This window comes from Sander vitreus, chromosome 17, assembly GCF_031162955.1.
Source record: "Sander vitreus isolate 19-12246 chromosome 17, sanVit1, whole genome shotgun sequence".
Taxonomy (NCBI): domain Eukaryota; kingdom Metazoa; phylum Chordata; class Actinopteri; order Perciformes; family Percidae; genus Sander; species Sander vitreus.
Window position 1 is genome coordinate 10,492,882 of NC_135871.1, and position 25,023 is coordinate 10,517,904.

Here is a 25,023-nt window from a genome sequence, read left to right on the forward strand (position 1 = left end):
GGAATCCACCAGATAGCCTATTACAGTGATTCTCAAAAGGAGGGAGTCTACATTTTTAAATCTATAATAGTTCATAGATTACGTAATAATCCAACAAATCCATAACTCTTACAATCTGCAAATGTGTCTAATATATTTCTAATACATTTCTCTTGTGTTGTTCTTTCACATAACTAACAAGTGTAATAAAAAGGCTACGTCAAATTATTCCAAGGGACATACAGTACATGAGTCCCCGGTATATTCTCTATCTTGTAAGAGGTCCTCTGCTGCAAAAAGATTAAGAACCTCTGACTTGTTCAAACTTTATTTACAACGGCAACATGGGGTTGTAGGTGAGGATTTATTATTGAACATGTGCATCTGCAAGATTAGACACCTTCTTAAGCTAACAAGAGACATGGATAATGACAAGGATACTTACTGAAGTCTAAGATATACAGGTCTGAATGATCCATGAGGTTAAATTCATCACCCATTCCTTGCTCTGGACAGGGGCTGTAAAGAGAATAAAACAGTTTTTATAAGATTGGAGCTGTCAACTAAAATGACTTGAAACTCACTACTTACAAGTGGTCAAAGTTTTAAACCTATCTTGGAGGACAATAGTAACTCCTTAAACTTCCTGTCTGTTATCTTGAGCATGAGGCACACAACGTGCCAAGGTTGTATTTGGTACTCAACTGTTTAATGGGGCAACTTAGTTGTTTTCCTCCTCAAATCATTCCTAGAATCCTAAACAATTAGTTACCAACAGATTCCCAATTATTTACCTTGTCATCCACCCTCTTACCATATTTCTGTAATCACTAAGGTTCATGATCAGGGAGCCACAGATTGTTCTCAAAAAGACACAGTCTTCTGCTCTTTTTATCTTGGGCTAGCATGATTTAAGCCCACAGGAAGTGGGACGGCAGCCCATGCTGATAGTCTCCCAGACCTGTGCAGCCGCTGATATCACTGCACATCTGTTTCCTGCCACAGCTAAACAAACACACCTGCGACACACCTGGTGCACCACAAAAAGCCTAGCTGTCTCACAACTCTCTTCAGTCACCATCTTTGTATCAATTAATCAATCAGTTAAAATGCAAAACATGGCTACTTGAAGGGAAACTGTATAAAAACTAGGGCTGTCAATCGATTAAAGCTATAGTGCGTAGTTTCTGTCGCCCCCATGAGGAATTCAAAGTAATGACAACAAAACTGTCGGCTCGTCCACATGATACAAGCATAGACTGTATATAAGAATGGACCAACAGATCCCGTTGCTCTGGACAGAGACCACTGAAGGCCTTTAGAAGCACTTTTCCGGTGATGGCTGAGTGTTACAGCGCAGCCTCCAACTGAGAGAAACAACGTAAATGTGACGTGAGCAACGTGTCTGAAAGTTTTAAGTCTTCTGGTAGCTGTGCCAAGAGAAATCTCAATCATTCCCAGTCTTGCAGAGACGGAGAGCGTAGGTATATGTAAGGAGGTAACATGGACACAGGCTAATTATTGCTAACTAAAATGCTAGTTAACATTAGTAATTAAACAGCTAATGTAAGTCCAAACTGCCTGCGAGCTTCTCCTGTACTATACGGTAATTCCTCTATGTGACAGTAAGTCGCGTGGTTATGACACAATCGTGTCCTATTTTATAATTAAATAACCTATTTTTACAAAAAAATTATACTACGGAGCCATAACGTGAGGTACAAGGTAATGGAGCCTTTTATACATTGTCGTGTTTCTTTAGAAATAAACAATGGACAAATAAAGTCTTTAAACGCTTCAGATGTTATTCGCTGTCAAAGTGACGTCAAAATGAATGGCAGTCAATGGGATGCTAACGTCGGGTGATCGCTTTGTAGCATCAAAATGGCGCCATACAAGATTCGAGCTCTGAAGCGAAGCTTACCCCCTTGGATACAAGCCTTAAGGCCGTTTTATGCTTCTGCGTCAACTCCACGCTGTAGCTTTGCCGTCACTCTTACGGCGTCGTGACCCTTTCGGAGTTCTGCGTCGGGGTTGCTTTGCATCGCGGTGCATTTCACCGCCATAACGCTAGGGGGTGATAAGTCTGAGGTTATTTGCGAGGTGTGTGCCAGCCAGTTTATGTTAGCAAGCAAACTTTATCACAACTGCCAACAAAGTACTGCTTGCTGGCGAAGTGCTAATTTCAAAACGTTACTGACATATAGACACTTTACAAACAGATAACCCCGTCATTGGAACCAAAATATGTCTGAGTTTATTTACAAATCTTATGTCAGTGAACTAGCATGTTGCTACTCCCCACAGTAGGCTGCTTGAAACACCGACTATCAACACACAGGACCAGTTGACCAATCACAGGTCAACCATCACTTTGCGACGCAAAGTTAAAAATTTTTTTTAGAGGTGCAGGTCGAGCTACGGCGGAGGGCTCGGAGGGGGTACGCCGTCGATTCGACGCAGAAGCATAAATCAGCCTTTACGTGATCACGCATACGCCCCCACCCCTCCTCCACGTAGTTGCTAGTAGCCAAGGAAGACACAGAGGATTAAAAAACATGATGACTCTTCAGAAGAGGTAATTATCTTCACTCAAGCTTCTGCGCGGGAAAGTCACCGGACACCACAATCTTCTGAACATAGCCATACTGAGAAATACAGAGAGTGTTTTTTGGAGCTGATAGTCTTAATTAGCTTTGTAGCAACTCATTTGGCAATGGCTTGAATGTAACGGACGTTTATTTATATCAAAAAGTTTAAAGCTTTAAAATTATTATTTTTATTAATATTATTAAAATAATATCGTTAACTTGTGATTAATCACAAATTAATATTTTTTTATTTTATGCTACGTATTATTATTGCAACAATCCAAAACAAGGACAAGTACGGTCTAGAATATTCTCCAGAATAACCTCAAAAGGTACTGTATGCTCAAACAATATGCTGAAAGCATAATATGGCAAACTCAAGCCCATCAAGCAACAACAGATGGGCATATTGACCTGAATGTAACATTACTTGGTAATACTAACACAATGTAGTGTCCCATTTTACACTTGGAAAGGTTAACTAAACATCTCATTTTTCATCCATTCATACATCAGCCGTATGCTGATACCGGTGGTAACTCACTTCACATCGACAGTACATGCAAATAACTTTAGTCTTGTCCAGAGAACCATCTGGAAGGGCTTTGAAACTGAACTTTCCATTCAAAAGACCCTTTTCTTTATCCAGCTTTGTTTCTGCTAGCCATTCACAACGTTACTGCTGCATCGCATCCTGATTTCCCAAACTACGGAGCGGCCGAGTCCCAAATCAAAGAACATGCATGGGTTAATCTTGCGTCAAAATAATTAGTGCTGTTAAAAGGAATTTTTCGTTGACTCGATATTATCACGTTAATTTGACAGCCCTAATAAAAACACAACTCAAGGTAATAGTCTACTGCTTGTGGGAGTGCAACTAATATCTTAAGGAAGATTTTTCCCACAGGCAGTAAGTATATTCCTGTTAATGTATTAGATGCACATTACTGCTTTGTATCCACAGTGCACCAAGAGACCTATCCAGATTAGTGGATAAAAATGCACTTTACAGTTTTACCCTACCCAGAGGACAGTTTCAGCCAGACAGGTGCATTCACCAAGCAGTTTAGTGTCTATAAATATCTATTATGGAGAATAAGTGAGGGATTTGGTCCTTAAAAATAGCTTAACATGATTCTTTCTGCTACACGTGGACTGGCCAGTGACTGGCACGTGTCCAAACAAAGACTCCTGCTGACACCACTACAGTACTGTTATAGCAAACTAGCAGAACCCACTTGTTTTGAATAGCTCGGAACTACATTTTGATTTCTTGCCCCACACCATTCTCTTGCTGAACAAACACAAAATACCCTCTCCTCAACCTTTCTCCACCCATCAATCTCTATTCCTCTTTCCCGCTGTCTTCTCCATCGCGTCTCCCTTTGCTGCGTGTTCAGGATGTTGTAAGGGTTTTACGTTGCTAATCTTCCCTAAACAAACATGGTAGTGGCTTAAAGCGGCCAGGAGAGGTGCAGAGCACGAGCACAGTCGTCCCAGGGGGCCAGCTGGGGAAGCCATTACGCCCCCTGCCCCCCAGGAGGTGAGCCACCCGTGCTTATAGCATGGGCCTTTATCAGAATACCTTCAACCATCCAAGCCCCCCCCCGTCATCATTGGACGGTCTACTCCCTGTCCTGCAGTTCATTGCTGGCTGTGACATTACTGTTTATTAGGGCTCATTTGAAAACCAAGAGAATGAACACTAATAGGAACTTTGTAATTTAAGACAACTGCTGAAATAGATAGATAGCTACAAATGCCACATATGTAGCAAACTTGAACAATATAATAAAACAATCAGAAAAACATCGGATATAAACTGCATGAACACTGGTCAGACCTTCATGGTGGCATTAAACCATACAATTAATTTGTGGAGAGGATATTGATTAGGACGTCCTGACACACCAAGCAAAAAGTCAGCTGTTGGATGCCGCAGGGCTGTCATTGAGGATCTGTGCTCAACAATTGTCTGTAGCTTTAGCAAAGTGCCTGTCACCATTGGCTCTAGTTGGTCCTTTGGTTGCATTAGATACTATATGTGTGGAAATGACACTCACATCAGCAGTCTGTCTCCCTAACAGAAGTAATGAAAAGTAGCATCTCTATCTAAAGCACACTGCAATAGCTGTCAACTACTGTGCAAGCTCACATGGAGAGAGGGTGTAGGCCTTGGATGCTGACGCGTGAAAGGGTGCAGATAAGGGGATGCTTTAACAGAGAGCAACAAGAGAGATGAAGATTGCATCCCCTGGGACGAGGCTTTCTCGCATGCTCATGGATAATGTCAGCCTGGGTGTGAAATTTAGCAGAACATTAGGGATTTGTAATGCTTTATTGGTGAGAGCCTGACAGGGTTCATAGAGGCAGGGGAAGGAGAAAAAATGGGGCGGTAAGAGGTGTCTGATAGACTGGCAGTAGTTGGAAGCGGGAAAGTCACAACGTGCGACTTTATGTGGCATCCCGGTGTTTGATGGGTCACTTTGTTACTCGACCAGCAAAGTATCACTGTGTGTGAAAGTGCTCCTCCCCCTACAGCAGCAGTGGTTTCCCAGTCTGAATGAGGCCTGAGTGATGGCGCTCCCCCACTAAAAAAACACTGGTTGCTATTTCAAACAACACTCAATGAGGGTGTCTAATCACCCAATTGCCAGTCCTTTGAAGCAATGCACTGCCTGCTCATTACCTTCCAACCCTAGGCCTCAAAACGGTAGAAGAAAGAGCTGAACTACAGTCCCAAAACTAATGAGGAAACAAAACAGAACCTGGGAACACTCCAAATTGTCTCAAGTGTCCAGAAATTTAATTGCCAACAAATTCTGCAAAGGACTTTTAGAAACGAATTGAGCGATGGAGCAAACTCCATCAGTGACGCCTCTGCTTTCTAAACACCAAAACTGATGTTAACAATACAGCTGGAAACCGTCCTGTCGTAGGCATGTTTGCAATGGCTTCATTGGCCATGTCCTCATTCTTGGAGTGATATGATCTGCATCCTTTTTCCTTTCTCCACTTCCTGTTGAACTTTGGTCCTTCAGAACCATCGAGCTCACAGGAACTCATCGCGCACTACAACTTCCTGCAGAGCACCTTATCAGGATGGCCAGACATGAAATCAAATTAGCATTTTGGTATCAAGTGAAAACATTGGGAACAGGTACTAATAGTACAGCAAACAAAAAACCAGACAGCAATTTGTAAGTAACTTCTACATTAACGGGCAACATTTTTTTTTATAAATAACAATTTAAAGAATAATATAACTGACTGTGGCACACCGGTTCTAGTGGTCTTGACCATTGTAGGAAGAAAACATGTCTCCCTTCAAAAAGGATTATAGCATTCATTTTAACCTTTAGCTGCATGCATTATGACACATAGCCAAGCATGTATACAAAATATTAAGTAATTTACTGCAAGTAGCCACAATTATTTGGCAATATGAATTATTTTGCCCTCTATTTTTTTTATAATTAAATGGCAAAGCCTACAAATAGGGTTGGATGGTAGCGGTTTACTAGACTGTTAAGAATCAAGCAAGACTTTGCAACAGTTTGGACCCAAACTTTCTTTACAAATCCAATAGACTTGGTTATCACAGATCGTTAAATTCCTGTCCATTTCTTTTGCCTTAATCTCGACTGTCTCACCTCGTCTTACCGAGCTATCTGTGCCCCCTCCTGGGCAGTGGCTGGACAGTGGATTAAGTCTTGTAGATGCCCAGACCTAAGCCCCATGCAGAGGGTGAGACACAAACTACAGCTGGCTCCCAGAGACAGACGCCTGGCTTCAGATTAGACAGAGGACATGCCTGCCGCTAGTTTAGCATGCATCTCAAATTGCAACCCCCTGTGGACAAAATGTATTTGGACTTGGTGCTGGTAATGGAGGGGGGAGAAAGAAAGAAAAAAAAAAAAAAAAAAAACTATAAATCCCTACAAATCTCAAGCAAAAAAAAACCCACAAATTTAGTCCATTTTATCAGGACAAGTTTTTCTCAACCCAGCTGCCTATAAAAATGAAAAAGAGGACATTAAATAGTGTTTCAGGACCTTGAACACAGCTGGTTAATATACAGGGGGAAGTCTAGAGGGCTTGTCAAATGCTCCTCTATAAGTTATTTCCTCTATAGCCCAAATCTTCATCTGAAGACCAGCATCAAGGTCAGCCACCTAATAATAGGAGACACTCTCAACAGAAAATTTTGACAAACATACAGTGGCTGCAGACCATGGTGTTGATACATGTATGGTTATGGTGCGTGCCTTCCATCAGAGTAGCTCACTAGTAAATTAGCTACTTTTACAGGCCGATTGATTATCTCGTTATATCCTACTCTTTAGCTATTGCTACAAGTGTTTCCTGTCATGTCGGATCCTTCTCTTTCACTAACAAAAACCTTGTAGTGTTTCAGTAAAGTCTATTTCACTGCCATGGGTTGTTTAAACATGACTTGCTAACTGTGAACGAATAGCCTCTGGTTCTGTTAAATCAGCAGGCTGGTGTGCTTTGCTTGTCATTTTTTACTTTGTCTACATAGCATGGCATTGTTCCACAGAGGGGACCTAAAACCACCAAGAGGTGTTTTCTTTGTGATGACAGCAGTAAATCACAAGTTAAACTACTACTATTTAGACATGTGAATTCATGTGGACAACAGCATCACAAAGCGTCCCCTATGCAGGCTGTTTATTTGAGCTGCTGTGTAACACTCAACCCTATGACACCTTAGTGTATACAGCCTGTTAGTGGGTTAAAGAGGGTTAAGATGCAGATGAAATACTATCGTGAGCTTGTCTTTGAAGAGTAAATCACAGTGTTGCTGTGCTGCCCCAAGGTCCTGTCCCGACACGTGCGGGATGCCCCGTATCCTGTTGGGGTCATCTTCACTGTTTGACAGGTTTTATCTCTGGCATACTAAAAACACACACGCACACAAACAATTAATAAAGGAAACTTCTGCAGCCTACCCTTTGACACTGAAGGCCAAAACAAAACATGTGTGTGGCATCATAATCTATGGTGTGTTGATAGGTGTGTTTCAATGGAGCCAGTTTCCACTGTGACAGATCTGAAGACATTATAGGGTGCAGGAAGTGCAGCCAACATTAAATTTAGATTCCAAAAATACATTTAAATCAAAACAGAAAGTAGGCGTTTTCATGAAATGCCTGTTGCCTGGCAATAAATAGTTCTTCCTGGCAAGAAATAGTGCTTCAGAATTAGTTCTGGTTTAGTCCCATGTTGTGTTTAGTCTAACATTTGAACTGTCAGGTTCAACAATGATAACAAGCCACACTTTAACTGGCTGGACTATCATAACAGCAGCCCTTTCAGTCATTGATAAGGTGAAAAAGGGCCTTGTAGGTGATATCGAGGCACCAGGCTTTTGACCCTTCTGATCTCCTAAACAAAATCACTGGTCTCTGCAGAAGCTCTCCGGCTCAACAACTTGCTGTTTTGAAATGAACAGCTAAATTCCACACAGATTAAATATCATGGTGAGATTCTGGTGGATTAAACAAGAGGTTTTGGGGTGGGATGTTTTGGCTACCAGTGAGCTTACCTGCTATGTAATCTCCCTCTTGCTCAGAGTATAGAGCAGCCACACACTCTCCCCACCTGAAAACTCAATGGTAGCAGGACAACTGACAAACAAAATCTGTTTGCTTCTAAACAAACAAACTGCATTTTCCACCTAAACTAAACCAGGGTAATGAGTCAGCATAAATCAGAAAGATTTATAAAAAATAAAAAAAAAGGCCAATAATTGAAGCATAAATATTTCTGCATCTAATGTTAGTAATGGCGTCAGCATGCTATCCATCTTCACTAAATCTATCAAGCGACTGTGCACACTGCCAAATGTAACACATGCGTTAAGACTGGCAAAGCAAGCATGCGTGTGTATGTGCACCACTCTGACGTCAGCTCAACAAGAGGAGCTGTGAGTCATGTGAATACACAGCAAATGGCACACTACACCATTCTAAATCCAGGGGAAGTGAATCATGGGCATTGTGGTATTTTAAGGCTTCATAAATCCTGAAAGTTTCTCGTTTTGGAAAGACGCCAAAAACACAATGCACTGAAACACAAATTAGAGAAAGCAGTCATTTAAGGCCAGTTACACACTGCCTGCGTGAGCGTGGCGTTTCTGTTGCGTGGCGGCTGCGTGGATTTTTCTGTCTTTACACACCAGAAATGTGTCTGACGCGGTGCTACTGCTGCTAGCCTTGTCTGGACACATGTATGTTTCCCATTGATAAAATGAAATACCATGCTAAACATAAATATATACTGATTTGATTACAGCAAAGACAACGTCGGCAGTATTGACGGCAAAATAGGCTACAGAATATTTCATCTATATTGACAGGTGCAATATTAGAAAATCAATTTTTTTTTATTATTTTTTTTTTATTACATTTATATCTGCATTTATATCAGAACCCAGAGACTTTCAAACATCAGCATGTCATTTATTAATATGTATTCGTGTCTTAACGACATATAAACATCTTTTCCTATTCTATTTTGCCTGGAAACGCTTCCAACACACTTGCGTGTCGCGTGAAAAATAGACGTCGGTTCTATTTCTACCATGGATGCGTTTTCGGCGCGGCTCGAGTCACGCCTGAGACACGTGTCATGCAGGCAGTGTGTAAGCTCTAACCTGTTAACATGGGAGCCGAAATATAAACGGACACACCACGCAGCTGACACGCCTAACCGGCCTAAGATATTAAGTGCAGCCGTGCCTGAATTGAAAAGTGTTATGAATAAAAAAAATAAAAAAAAGCCCCTGAAACTAGGAGCAATCAATATCATCTGACTGTGAAGCCACAGTGCCAGCAATTTAAAAACTTGGTTTGCAGTCTTCTGGTTGGCTGCATTATAGATGTTAAGAAATTAATCAGTAATACTTTTATTTTTGCTTACATGTGGTACATTAAGAAAACAGCAGCTATCAAAAGAAAAAGCATATGATCTCCATCTGACCTATTTTTCAGTCTTCAGCAAACGTGTGATTTCAATGTGCAGTTTTCATTCTCCAGATGAAAAGAGTGAGCGCAGTCACAGTTATCAAAACTGGAATACATGATAAAACAATGTTTCCTGAAGGATAACTTGCACAATACTGCGTGCCGTCCTGATTCGGCTCTGTTACTGCCTCCACCTACCTACTACCTACAGTGAAAGGCAATTAAAACCCCTTTAAAACTCATTAACAGCAGTCCACATAGACGGTGCTGAAGGGCTAAAAAGGCACATCTTAATTCTATAGAAAACTGGGATGTTTTCCATCTTTATTTACCAAACAAAAAGCAAGCTTTCAATCACAGAGTAACAAGTCACCACAAAGACGTCGTCAGTACAGCCGTTAGGGAGGCATGAATACATGTCAAAGTAAAAAAATATATTGTGAAAATATGATCGAATGAATACATGTCGTCATGTCCAAGTAGTTCAACGGCCAGAGCCAGATTCCCCTTCAAAGATTCCAAGCTGTCTGCTCCCAGCATGCCAATCTGTCATGTCCGTGTTCACATCCTGCCCCTCATAGGATGCCCTGTTCTCAAGCTTAAAATGCTTCCCGATTTAGCCCAACCTGGGCTTGTTGTAAGCAATTATACACAGAGTGTGATGAATGCCAACAATGACAACATACACTCAGCAGGAGATCCATAATCTATGTGGCACTGTCTTCATGTGCAACTCAATTTTAGCAGTGTTCAATGAATGCCTCAGAAGCTGAGAAAGAAGTTAGATATGTACAGGGTTTAGCAAAGTACGCTGCTCTTTGCCTGTGTGCGTAGGTGAAGGTCAGTGCAGGTGGAGTTAGTCATGCACGGGTCGTCCTTCGTGGGGCAGTGAGCAGGTCTCAGTAAATGAGTGTAGCAGAGGCGCTGAGGGTATATCAAATTGCACTCCGTGAGAAAGAATGCTCCCTAAGGTCATAAATCAGAGATGGGGCAGAATTTCGCGCCTTTCTGCAGCTCAGCAGGCCCGTTTAGACTGACGTAAGTGGCACTCAATATAGCCACTAATGCCTAGCCTGTCATTCACACACCCACACTCTGCTCATTTACCCTAAAGAGGTGCAAATGTGTACCTAAATACCTACTCACAAAATGATATTCATTGCATCCTGTTTAATGGCAATCAATTTAACAGCATCAAAATAAAGAAATTGTGTAACATCAAGGCTTATTCAATCTAAATCCAAGCACATTCTAATACTGAACACTTGGAGAGATGCATTCAGAATCTCATGTTTTGCCTATCTCAGTCTCCTTTTATCCATTACAGTCTATATGAAGCTGTTAATGTTTGTTTTGTTTATATATTTATTTATTTGACAGGGACAGTGCATAGCTTCTAATTGCTAATTTACATCTGTAGTCCCTGGGCAGGAAAAAGAAAATAACATTTGTTTTACAAATGTGTTTAGTGTTAACACACCTCAGTGTTATGTCCAGCCTAATGTGTAACCCCTTTGAAAGAAGAGGGCTCTCGGACTTAATAGTTTTAGTGTCCTTCACTAAAGTAATAAATTATTCCTGAACAAATTCCTGCAGGCAAAATAAATATCATAAACTGGGAATAAGTATCAACAGAAGGGTTCTGTTTTGGATCAATATGAAAGGACAACTAACCCAGGAAAACAAGATGTGGACCATAAATTTGAATACAATTTCCTTGGTAGACCTACCGAAATGAGAAGCCCCACAAAAAACACAAGCAAGGTGTCTAGCAAATAATTCATGGTGGCATGTGCAAGCATTTGTCAGTTGCATTGAGACAGACACCAATAACTTTTTAGCCCTGTTAACTGCCCTCGTGTTGTTAGGTCATGCAAAAATAAACACAGGAGAGACAGCAATTGCTGGTTTTAAACCCAAAGTTTACATTAAATTAGAGATGTATTATGAAAAAATACTTGCTAAGTCTAAAACAGTGAACCTTAATAGGAAATCTTTCCTAATGAAGAAGAGAAAGCAAACAAATGGGTGGGTGGAAGCTGCTTGGAGTCTGTTTGTGTGTCTTCGTATGTGTGCATGCTTACGGGAGTTCCTGTGTGTAAGAGGCTTAAGTGTGCTCATGTAAACAACAAAGGTGCAATGCTGGTCAAGAGAACCTGTGTGGCCAACTTGCTCAGAGCCTGCAAGGATCATGCTCTAATTTGTACAGTGACAGGAAACAACATCTTGGCAGACTTAGAACAACCGAGCAACCGTTGAACAACCAAATCCTACACTTTATAAATAACACAAACAAACCACGGTTCTCCCCTTATTAAGATACTTGGTGTACATTCTTGAAAATATATATATATATATATATATATATATATATATATATATATATATATATATATATATATCTCTATCTCCCAACAGCTTAAGGCAGAGAAGTTGAAATGGCCCCAGTTTCCTGAACCTTTTAAACAGGATGTTGGAGATACTGTGTGGAGTTTGATTTCTTCCTGTGCTCAGCCAGCACCCTCCATCATTCCAGCGACCAATGACACTCCCTTTCCAACCCAAGTCCCATCTGCTCAATACAGGAAATCATGACTCCTTAAAACCCATCCTGCACTAATCCTGGCGAGAAACCAAACAATGCATGACTATCTTAAAAATCTTCTAAAGCTCTTCATCTCTTATAAACATTTGTTTTTCTTTCTCAGTTCCATATCAATAACTGACTTTGCTGACTTTCGACTGCTACCATGAACAAGCAGCAGATGTTTCTTTTAATTGTAATTACTCATTTAAATATAAAATTATTATTCAAACAATTAACTACATGTTGCACTTAAGGATATCTTAAAAATGTTTGCCTATGCTAACGGTTGAAAAACAATTATTTTAATAATGACTATAATGCTGTTGCATAATGGATAATTCAAGATTACATTGTGTATTAGGGTGTGTTGCTCCTCATGATGTGGCCACTGGAGCAGTAGAAAACAAATCCAGCAGCAGCCAGGGGCCTTTAGGACTAGAGGGCCTGTAGACGTATTGGGGCTGAGAGGACCCTTATCCACGGCCTCCAGATCCAGACTATCAGGTTATCCCAGTGGGGTTTGCCTGATAACACAGCCTTGCTGATAACAGTAGCCCAGGTCCTGGACTACTCCGGACTATGCTAATGCCGTTAGCTACCTCATTACTCCACTGGCTACTGGCCTATCACTAGCCCGTCACCAGTCCAGAGGCACCTTACCAGCTACGAACCCCCGGCAATCACTACTGTCTTACGACCAACAAGGGAATCATCACAGAATGCTGTCTACAGGAGCCAGACCCTCCATTTGATATGATGAAAAGAGAGGAAAGTGTTTCTCCACAAAATCACAAAATGATGTTCGTTTTGAGAGCCTGTGCTTCATAAAGACTGTGATGACAAACCATAAAAAGAGTCAGGAGTATAACAATGTAAGTGTCTTTAAAGAAAAGAGTTGGTAACATTTCCCATCTCTGGCCAACCTCTCAACTTATTTGGTAGTTTTTCCTTTCTTTGTTGCAAACTTACTGAGCTATTACATCATATCTTAATAGAATGACCACCTCACCATTAATTATTTATCTGGTGTTATCTTTTGTTATGCACTCCTCTGTGGGAAATAGATTTATAAAAAAAAAAAGTGTATATTTGAACACTGAACCATTCAACAAATAGATCTAGGATCGCTAATGCAAATTAGAATTGTTTCCCCCCTACACATTTTTAGCAAGTATTGTATTGTGTGTGCATGCATGCATGTAACTTTGTGTATTGGTGGATATCTGTATTTCCCCCTTTTTACTTTTGTTAAGTAAAAAAAATTAGGGCGTTACTTTTGATTGCAGCATGAAATTTGACAAACAGATAAGCAATGGTTTTATTTCAGTTAGCCTAACAGCTGGTTTGATCTGCATTGAGAGATGATTTTATGGAAAGTACCCCATGCCAATCTCTAGGTATGGTGAAGGGTATGTGATGATGTGGGGGCCAAGGGAACTTTATCAGGATGCATAGTATCCTGGATCCATGAAATAACTGGCCTTTAAAAATAAACATCTGCCTGCCTCTATGGGAATTTAACATAGGGGTGTACTTACTTATGCCCCCTGTATTTTAAGGAAGAACATTTATTTATGATACGATACATTATTTATTAACAAAGAAAATTGGTGTCCTTAAAGATTGGATTTTTCCTCATTTTTTTTAATTAAGGCATTAAGCTCAATTTGCAAAAGATGACTTTGTTATTCCTCTTTTTAGTCAACTTCAGCATGGGTGTCCTAATTTTTTTACATGACTATTTGTTTAGGCTGGTTTTTAATACATAGTAGTGGTGTGAGAATTTCACTCTCCTGTTTCTTTGCAACCTTTTCTGATTTTATTGTGTTATATGCTTCATTCTTTTTTTATTGTAAGTGTTGTTTTGTACTTGGCTCCTGATGTAAAACACTTTGGATACGTGCTGGCGCTGTAAAGTGCTATATAAATACATTTTGATTGATTTTTTTTTTTTGATTGATTGTTAATTCGGGTGAAGAGGAGTAATGAGTTTTATTTGCAAAGTGTACTTAAAACAGTGCACATCAAACTCTTTTGTAGCTACATGTATATATATTTATATATTTAATTGCCATATTATATTCATAAAGAACTAATTAATTAATTACTAATTCATTATTTAGAAATAAAAAAATAATCTAAAAAGAAGACTTTTACCACAAGAATAATCACTGGGGAAACAGAGAAAATATTTGGGAGCATCCTTAATTACAGTCTACATATAAACCCTTTAGATGCAAGTTTAACAGTGTAGAGGAAAATGACTGTTGTGTGATATTGTGTGCCTTACCTGGTTCCTCCAAAGAGGATAATTCGTTCTCCAACTATACAACAGCACTGTCGTCTCCGTGGACATGGGCCTTTCCCTTTCGGTTCTACCTTCTTCCAGGAAAAGGCTTCTGTAGTGTGTACACACAAGAACAACGTTGAGATAGCAATATTTAGACATAATGATGAGGGGGAAAAAAGACTGAATCTTTCAAGATGGAAGACTCTCAGTAAAACTTTACATTACATCCTAGCTCAAAAGAGGGATCTTTAGCACAACAAATATTGTTATGTGTGGGCTACAACATAGCTGCTATACAAATCCTCGGCCACTTTAAGTCTCATAAACCTACTATTGCTTCCCATTGTGCCTGCAGTTCATTCAGCTTCCTGCCATATTTAACCACAAACCCAAGGCCCAGGGATAAGGGAATGAAAAGCAGCAATTAAAGCAAGCAGACAAAACCTAACCTTCAATTGAATATACAATTTTAGAAATAGAAACAAATCCTCTCTTCTGCTCTGCAGAAGTGCAATATGAGTGGCAATGTTGAAGCTCTCTCAGTTGGTCCATATAAGGATGTAATGTGTAGTCTCACACTCTCAGAGCCAACAGCATCATTGCATCTCTATAGCAACAAGCCATTCAGAATTTGTTGAGTAATAGGACTAGAAGTGAGGTACTGCCATCTGGTGGACTACAAAGCACAGGTTGAAACGGTTAACAGCAGATCACCCAATACAAGACTCTCCAGCTACAGTACACCTTGTACTTTATCCATAAATACCGTGTGATGGGCTTTAAACTGGAAAGGATCAGTAAGGCTAGACTAACTGTTATGATACACATTAGTATGCCCACATGTGCTGCAACAGTTTTCGCAATGACTATCATTAAAAAACAGACAGGAGCAGGGAAAACATAGGCCAAAGTCCAAGTACATTTTTAATAACTTGTGCATTGGGCTTCAAGCTACTGTCATGCACTGTATTCAAAACATTAATTTCTTCCATAATATGAAGATAACCATAAAACAAATACAACCAGTGCATAGAGCTATTTGAACACCATTTAGGACGATGGTAAATGGACGGCATTTATACAGCACTTTTCTAATCTTAGCGACCACTCAAAGCACTTTACACTACAGGCACCATTCACACAGACACACATTGATACACTGCCATACAAGGTGCCACCTACTCATCAGATAAACATTTACGCCGTTCACACACCAATGGCACAATATATTGACAATGAATATATATACCCCATGTGTTCTGCTGCAGCTATGACAACAATGCTTTGTTTGGAGCAAGAGCACAAGGTTTCTTCTGGAAAACACTTAAACTCACGTAAAAATCAATTTGGCAACATTTGTAAGAGCAGACGACTCCAGAGACGTTTAATAATTTAACGTCAGTTTTTTATCTGCGTGTTTCTGGCAAAAAGACTGGTTATCTGTGTTCCACATTTGGCATAGTGAAAAGGGAGCAGCCAGCCACTATCACAAATTCAATGAGCGAGGAGAGGATTGTCTACATGACTATCTACAGGAGGAGGAGGAGTAAAGTGGGTCAACACGAGCTAGCACTGCCAGTGCTGCATTTTCTCTATAAAAAGGTAAACAGTCATCAATGCAGGTAGATCAAAACCAATATTACTCGGTACTAAGCGAAGAAACACTCATGCGATTGCATAATTCAATGCATAATCAGCCAATGTCCGCATATTTATGCGGGGGCCGCATTTTTTCAAATACGCCGCACTTTCGCCGCATAAATTGCAAAATATGTGGGGCTTGCATGATTTCATAATTCCCGCATTTTCGTTGCAAAAAAAAGTCACATATATCTTAGCAGAAGGTTGAAAAATGTTGCAAAGAGCAGCCATTTTCCCCTGTTGCCATGGGAACGTTATGAAGTGACGTAAGTACGCGACGTGAACATCATCAAAAAGCTGCAAACCCCGCGATGAAGCCATGATGAAACCGCAGTTTTTGCAAGTTCCCGCAATTTCATCGCATAAATATCCCGCATATTCCATCGCATATTTTAAGAAAACTTGCCGCATAATCAAGAATTTTTGCCCACAACAATCACAAAAAAACTCTGCATTTTTCTGGAAGGACTGAACACTACCAGGAATGACAATTAACTTGTTTTCCCAATCTGACATCAATAAATGGTGATCACCTGGATTGAATTTCCAGAGGTCATTGAAGTGCCGGTCCATACGTGCATTGTATCCGCCAAATATATACAGCTCCCCATTGTAGGAAACTAAACACACAAAGGAAGACAAACAAGTTATTTTACGGTCTATCATGCAGGTCAATGACATTTGCAGCAGAGTAAATGGAACCATGTGAATCAGTTAAATTATCTGGATTCGTTTAATCAATGTGGGCAAATGCAATCTTGTACTAAATAAATGAAAATGAACTATGAATACAGTTTATACTCTCACTACACAAACGATTAAAAAAAAAAAAAACTAATCATGCTTGAGTATGAAAGAGAAAAGTCACACTGGAAAATGACTGCAATTTGTGTACAAATGAATCATCACAGTGAGAAAATATGAAATGATGCCACAAGTTCAAGTTCGTCCTCTTAAAAACATTATTTCAGATAATTCAAACTAAGAGAACCATATGTTTAATGATACGTGTCAGATCATTAACCTCGCTAAAAAGGATGAGAAATTTCCTGACAACCAGTTTATTCAGAAATGTGTGTTGTGAGAAAATCCTCATATTGAGCTGTTGTGGCTCACAATTCTTATCTCTAAATGCATTATGGGTTAAATCCTTATTGAGAAGACAGAATAAAATGAATTTAGGACACTAGTCTACTATAATACGATGTAAGCATTTAAAAGTGATTTTAAATGAATTTGTTCATCATATTGATTTTGTGTGCGAGTGTGTGTGTGTGTGTGTGTGTGTGTGTGTGTGTGTGTGTGTGTGTGTCTTACAGGCTGAGTGACTCCTGCGTCCCTCTGGCAATGGCTGTGTCGAAGGGGTGCTCAGCCAGCAGTTGGTCTCTGCGTCGAACACTTTGATCTTGTTGCAGTAGATCTCGTTGTTGGAGTGGAAGGGACCAAAGCGGTCGGCTCGCCCTCCAAACACAAACATCTTTGTCCCGATGATGGTGGCTGAGTGGAAGTCCCTCCAGCGTGCCGGAGTGCCCTGTGAAGAGAAGATCAGTAGATGATGTCGTTATACTTTTACGCGCCATAAACGTTTCAGTGGAGAGACAGAACATAAAGCAGTCTATTTAGGACAGATAGCAAGGACGCTGGATGTGACCTACATACTTACACCATCTGACCTACACCTCATAAACTAGTTTTAGTTCAAAACTCATCAAGTCCCTGGCTATCAAGCTTTATTTCCACACTGGCAAAGATGAGGCTTCTTGGCCAGCAACTTTAGGTAAACACCGCCCTCTAGTGGACCAAATCACCAACTACAAAGCCACAATAAAACAAAACCACTGTTTAGGAACCACCAGCCTTTCAGAAATAATGTACAGTAATTGGGAGATTGTACAACATTTTGTGGGGGACCAATTTTAGAATAATAATGCACCTGATACGGTCTGTGGGTACTAGAGCACTATGAATAAAAAACAAATATACAATAGTGATATGTGATCCGTTTCCACTGAATGAAACTGCCTAACAAAGGCATCTACTCCCTATGTATTTAGATGGCCTATAGCCATGGTAAAGCCTTTCACATGCCTTCCCTTCCAGAAAGTGATGCTATTGTTTTCCACAAATGCTATGCAGGCCAGCAGGCTCTTGAACTTGTTTTATAAATAGAGTAGCGGGAGAATAATACAATACTGCAAAATAGATTATACACATAATACTAAAATTGAAAAAGACCAGCTTAGTAAACTAATTGTAATTATTCAAAAGACTGTGTTGGATCAAGGAAAGATAAGACCAGACTTGGTGAAATTATATAAAAGAGTGAAATAACAGAAAAAAATGTAAACTTTACAGAAAAGCCCAGTAGGTAGTCTTGTTTTCCAAAAGGAACGCAAGGCTGAGAACATGCAGAAAAATGTATTATTCAGTCACATCACATCACATGCCCAACTAAATCTTTAAGCACCAAACTGTAATGTCTTTGATAACAAAATGTTATCAGTTAGGAACTAAAACGAGGGACTGGTAGAGTCCTTTCTCCACCCGTCCCTAGTTCACCAAAAGGGGAGTGTATAAAATCCTCTGTGAGGCTTTTCGGACTTGGCCACCTACCAGGGAGCTGCATTACATTTAAGTGCCCTTGTATCCAGTCAATCTGACCACTGAGAGCTTGTGTAGCAGTACTGCCAACCCAGGAAATAACCAATGGTTTGTTGATTTCCAACAGTGTTTTTAATGTTACTGAGCATGTTGCCGGTCCATTCTGTCTATTTGTGGGTTTTTTTGAGTGAGTGCTTTGTGTCCATAGCTTTTTGGACTTAAACATTCAATGCACAACAATATCTGTGCAGGAACTAATAAATTATAAACTTTGAATAATTAATAACTCACCCTGGCATTAATTAATGACCAAACCATGGTCGTGGTGTCCAGCTTGTGGATGTCATTGGAGAAGCAGTCCGCCTACAAAACAGCAGAGGAGACGGATTTGATCATGTTTTAATGTTGAGAGAGCAAGTCCCACAGCAAAAAGTGATGAAGACTCACCAGCTGCTCATATCCTCCAAATATATACATTGCCTTCCCCAGGACACAGGACGAGTGGCCATCCCTTGCCCCTGGAACAGTACCCGAAATCTTGGGTGTGAACCATCTGTGGGTGTCTATGAGGTAGAAACGGTTTATTAACTCAAAGCACTCTTGCGAGGGAACTCACCTCTTATTTTACAATACGGACATAACACTTTAGTCATGTGTAATGGAAAACCATCACACATATAAGCAGGCAACAAGCAAGTTACAGTTCCTTGATGTAAAAACTGGTTTCTCTCGCTTTTGCTATCACGACCTTAACATCTAACAGGTGCATCTCAAAGGCAATACAGCCTCAATCAATCCCTTAACAGTGCGAGTTAGATGCAGGTCTACTTACTGACATCAAAGGCATAAAGCACATTGCAGGCCCCCTCTGTGTCGTTACGCCCACCCCAGAGGTAGATAATATCATCCAGTAGCACAGCTGTGTGGCCATAACGCATATATGGCACTTCACGGGCACGTTCATGTCCTCCGGTCCTCAGTGGAGGCAACTTCATCCAGCGCAAAGACACTGTAGTACAAAACAAGAAAGGTATATTCATTCAATACACAGTTGGAAAAGTAACTGCAAGTGCAATGCCAAAGTAGATTTATTACAATAACACATTACTGCAGTACACTGGTAACCTAATTTTCAGATAGCCAAGTTCTTAAAAAGAAATAAAACATCACAAGCAACAATAGTGGAACAATTAGGAGATACAGATTTAAACTTGAAACTTAAATAAAAAGGTCAGCAGTGACATTTCACCAAGCTCTTAAAGCTTCTTGAAATACCTGTTTCTTTTAACTTTCTGTATATTAATTATATTATTAGATGTAACAAAGTGTTAAACAAAGTGTGCTTATTTTACCTTTTACCTATTTTGAGAGGCTCAAAACAGAAGGTAAAAAAATTAAATGTCTGAAAAAAATAGACCAGTAAAGAAAAAGGAAAGAAATCAAAAAACTTCAGAAGACAGCGGGGTCTGCTGTAAAAAATACATCAAAGAGAAGGAGCACAAAGCAAGTGACAAGATAAAATACTGAAACAATAGCTAAGGTGGTCCCATTTCCATTTCAATCAGCCAAAGTAGGGCTGGGCGATATGGAGAAAATCAAATATCACGATATTTTTGACCAAATACCTCGATATCGATACCGCAACGATATTGTAGTGTTGGCTATTGGTGCTTTCACAAAATATTTACACAATGAGATTTTTGATAAATAATCATCAGTAATGTGGATATAATGACTAAGTGGGTAAAGGCAAATAACAGAACAGCTAGAACAGTCTGGTAAGTTCAGAAAATGACATCACTTTACTGTAATGCAGCCTTTAAAACCAGGAAAAGACACCACTTATGTCATATTGCGACATTACGATATCCAAAATCTAAGACGATATCTAGTTTCATATCACGATATCGATATATCGCCCAGCTCTAAGCCAAAGGCATCTTTATCAAGGTTTGGTGCCACAGATCACAGCAACGGCTGGTAGGCTCAAGCTGCTTTAAGGTGTTAAACCCTAAAGCAGGTGGTTGACCACACAGTGAAAGAAATATATAAAATGGGTTACGAGGAAGAAAAGGGAGCAGTTTTATAAAAGTTTAGAGCAGCACGTTTAAAGAAAACACCTGTGTTTGTGAGAAATCAACGGAAAAACAACAAACAGAGAACATTTCACAAACCACAATGGAAAGCTTGGGTTTTAATTGCCAGCTGTAATGAGTTACCGTTAAAGTGGTGAAGGTTCAACAAACTCTTGAAACACTCTTATTCTTACTACAAATATGTTCCTGCTTCATTACAAATAAAACATTAGATTACAAAAACAACATATACTGGGGTTTCCAGTGTAGTCCTGAAGTAAAATTATTTTTCATTAACAAGTCAGAGTGCTCTTGAGACCTGCCAAATGTATTCTTTTTTGATTTACTGATGTTTTTCAGGTCAAAAAACTGCAACGGGATGAACATCCGAGATCCCACAATAGTTGCACACACTGTCCAAATAAAAAAAACAAACAGCTGAAAACAAGAGATTATATAGAATTCCCTAAATTCTTAGATTTTCTAAGAAAATCCACAACCAATGGGAACCCTCAATATATACACATGTATGTTCACCACCGACCTGTATTGAAGACATGCACATCAATCTGACGGAGTGTCTCGTAGTCCTCCCCGGAGCAGTAGCCTCCAAAGGAGTACACCTTGTGCCCCACCGCCACAGCAGCATGGTTGACTCTCCGCGGCCCTCCTTCTAGGTGCACTGACCAGCGCAACATTCCACGCGCAAGCACCTCCGTGACTGCGAGTCCTTAGACCATCACTCTGCCACCCGCTTGGATTCCATCAAGCCAACACCATTGAAACCTGTGACCACAACAAGAGTAGCAGCACTCTGCTTAGGAGAACAGTGGGGAAAACTAGGAGGGGCAATCCAGGAGAACAAAAAGAAGGGGGACTGCATGTCCTCTTGGGTCGAGAGTTGCTCAGCTCTGCTGTTGCTGACAGGTTCACAAGCCCCTGTATTATCTGCTGGGAGGGTATTTTAAGAAGTGATTAGACCTACACGTACCACTCCTCTTTCTTTCTGTTCAGTCTCATCCCTGTAACCTCCCATTGCACAACAAAAGTTTAAAAAACAGATATATAAATATATAAATATGCACCCCTTTTGGGCTATACCATATCAATATCATTTCAAACAAATGGTTTCAGTAATCATTAGCTAATAATTCATTAGCATGTTCCAATTAAAAGGTTATAAAATAATAGTGTTTCTATTCTGTATAAAAGAGAGCATCAATTAAACTGTCATCTGGGCAGTTGGGTTTGAATGATTGAAAGGCATGCAAATTTAAAAATATTTGATGAAGTTAAGGACATCAAAAACAAGACTCGGTAAAAAAGGTCTGCAATTCAATGGAAGCTTGTAATTCAACAATACTTTCAGAGAAAGTATCCAACTCTATATAACAAAACTTATTAACAGCATCTAAATTAACAAGTTAATATTTATGCACTAAGCATAGGTCTTGCAAATGAATCTGTCTCTTGCTAAACCATATGTCCCCCTGCTTATTCTGTCTCAGTGACTCACTTACTCACTGACCTCCAACCTTTGTTTGCTTTTATAAATAAACCCCCAGAAGACCATTCAATATAACATGAGGAGCAACACATGCCAGACCTAGGCCACAGGCAATGTAAGTTGTATTAGAGTAACGGTTTTGTCTCACACGTTGCAATAGTTTTTCCAAGCATGCTTTAAAAGCGGCCATGTAAACTCAAGACCCCACACAGTTCCAACGTGAAGGCAACATTGCCTCATCTTTGCTGCAATAAACCGGTCACCGGTAGTTTTTCCTGCATAAGTCACATTAAACAGCAGTTCTCGCAGTTCTCATTCCGAGTTGTCACGTAGCTAGATTTTGAGAAGAGGGGCATGTTTGTGAGTGTTGGAAAGCAGTTCTACACCCTCGTAACCTACTGAACAGGATGTTGTTGATATCAGATGACTAGCTAACGTTAGCCATGGCACTGACAACTTGACCACAGTGGCTTTGTAGAAAATGGGACTAGGAACATCGATGTATACTACTGCATAGGTCTCAGTTGGCCATGTATATTGTATACGCACAGATAGTTGATTGATAAAGCTAATCTAGACCCGGTGACATTGAGCTTTAACACTGTTAACGTTAACATTAGCTACTACAGTCCAGTCAACGCCTCATACACTAGCTAACCGACGTTAACTGTAACGTTAAAGACAGGAATAGCACACACCTGTGAGCGACAGTAACTGACCACCAGGGTCGCTTGTCTCACAACAATCATCTTTAACAATACCTGTGTTACGAATAGTGTTCCTGTATCCAGCTCCGTGATAACCAACTGTCCAAGAGAAGCTGTTGCTAGCTATGCTAACGTTAAAGCTAAAATGTAGTAACGTTAGCTGCCTAATTTAGCTGTTAGCTAGCTAACGTGAACTGAAATAAAACCGGCCGGCAAGAGTAAAAACAACAGCGTTTCTAACCTTGGCAACGTTAGCGAACAGACAACAATATCAACAGAGGAAACTAATTAAGGAAACGTTACCTTCAGTGGCTAAGTCGGTTGTGGTTAACTGGTGTTCAGACAAGCAGTGCTGCTATCCACACTGGGAGTCCCTACCGACTCCTTCGTCACGTGTTGGGAGGAAAAGCGTCCACTAGCACCCTCTGTCGGTTGCTTTTACTGACCTGTCGTATTTTCTGTTTTATTAGTTTTGTATAGTTATGCTTATCTAAAGCACTTTGAATTGCATCTGTGTCATAATTGTGCTATATAAATAAATTGCATTGCCTTCACACCATTTGTGTATAATAAAAAAAATCTTCCTCGAATAAGAACTTATTCTAACCTGACAAGAAAAACGTTGCCCAAAGGAATGTTAACCTACGTCTTTTCAAACTGCATGGCCGGATGAACCTGTTAGGGGGCTTTGGGTTTTGTTGGCTATTGACCCACCGCCCACACTCTGCATACTCCGTTGGTTCTGAGTTTCCATTAAATAAGTACACATTAAGCCCAGACATTCAGACACCAGCCTGTGATGAAACAGAACTAACTGGCCCAAGGTTTGCCATGTGCCAGTTAGTGTGTGCCTCTGAAGTATGCCTACCATGTGAGCATGGAGCTAGAAATTTGCTAAAGCAGGACCCATTTTTAATTAATATTGTACTTGTGATCCAAATTCCCTAACAAGTTTGTAATAGGTCATTTCACAGACAACATTTTGACATATCAGTAGGAAAAGCACATGTATATAATAAAATGAATGATGACAAAATTCCATTTAGCTGCTTTGGTTTCAGGGTCCTGATATTATGCTGGCTCACTGTCACACTGTCATGGCTTACTGGGACACTTGAATAGGATGGATTCACTGTTAATATTATTAGTTACACCTGCAATTTCCTCCTATTCCTACTACAGATTTGTCTGCTGAGGAAATAACCTTACCAAAAACCAACTGATGCAAAGTGAACCATGGCCTTGGGAGTCCTTAGGCTCCAGGGCAGTACCCGCTTTTTAGGAAGCTATAAATATGGAGTTTAACACAGTGGTTCCCAACCTGGGGCCAAGGAACGCCCATCGGTTCCCAATATAAATCTGAGGTGTGAAAGATGATGAAAGGGAAAAGACAGAAGAAGAAAAAAAAAATATATATATATATATATATATATTTATACATATATTTCAGTTACACAAAATGATGCTTTTTCATGACTTGTCTGTATTTTTTCTTTTCTTTTTTTTCTCCTTGTGACTAGGTACTTTTACCTCCCCAGGCACCGAAAAGCATTCAAATATAACAAGAAGGAGAAGGAAAATAGTTTTAGGGTGAAACTGCTTAAAACTTAAATCCCTATTATGGCCCTAGCTGATGAAACGTCCATCCTTTATGGTTGTAGTAGCCTAGGTGACTAGTTCTATTTTACAATAACATAATTGCAGCAGTAGATGGCGTTGTCACACACATTTTGAATTGCTCATGAGGTCAGCAGGCTGACCCAAACAGACTCCTGCCCAAAAATGTTTCTAAGAATGTGATCCCTACCCTAGTATTATTGGTCAGATAACATGGCCAAATAATCCAGTTGGTCTGGTTGAGGTGCACTTGGGCAATGCACTTAATAATCTGATACTCCGTGTTGGCTGCCTGCATGCCTGCTACACACGAGGACTGGCACAGCATGGTCAGTTACCAAGAAGCATCCCTGGAGATCTCAGTGTTTTAGTGTCAAGTTGTCCTTCAGCATGGACGGTAATCATACTGACACAGGCTGGAACCGAGCTCATCTGGTGC

General features: G+C 40.1%; 1 protein-coding gene across 1 annotated transcript in view; it reads right to left on the reverse strand.

Annotated features, from left to right (window-relative positions):
• klhdc3 (kelch domain containing 3) overlaps nt 1-23,356 on the reverse strand; it is a 30,089-nt gene extending 6,733 nt beyond the window's left edge. The window contains exons 1-9 of the mRNA XM_078272977.1: nt 23,271-23,356; nt 21,298-21,539; nt 19,511-19,687; nt 19,126-19,241; nt 18,970-19,041; nt 17,395-17,608; nt 16,611-16,697; nt 14,437-14,545; nt 425-498 (exon numbers count right to left, since the gene is read on the reverse strand). Of these exons, the coding sequence (XP_078129103.1) occupies nt 425-498; nt 14,437-14,545; nt 16,611-16,697; nt 17,395-17,608; nt 18,970-19,041; nt 19,126-19,241; nt 19,511-19,687; nt 21,298-21,451 (1,003 nt within the window). The 5' untranslated portion in view covers nt 21,452-21,539; nt 23,271-23,356. The remainder of the gene's footprint in view (nt 1-424; nt 499-14,436; nt 14,546-16,610; nt 16,698-17,394; nt 17,609-18,969; nt 19,042-19,125; nt 19,242-19,510; nt 19,688-21,297; nt 21,540-23,270) is intronic.
• Between the last annotated feature and the right edge of the window lie 1,667 nt (nt 23,357-25,023).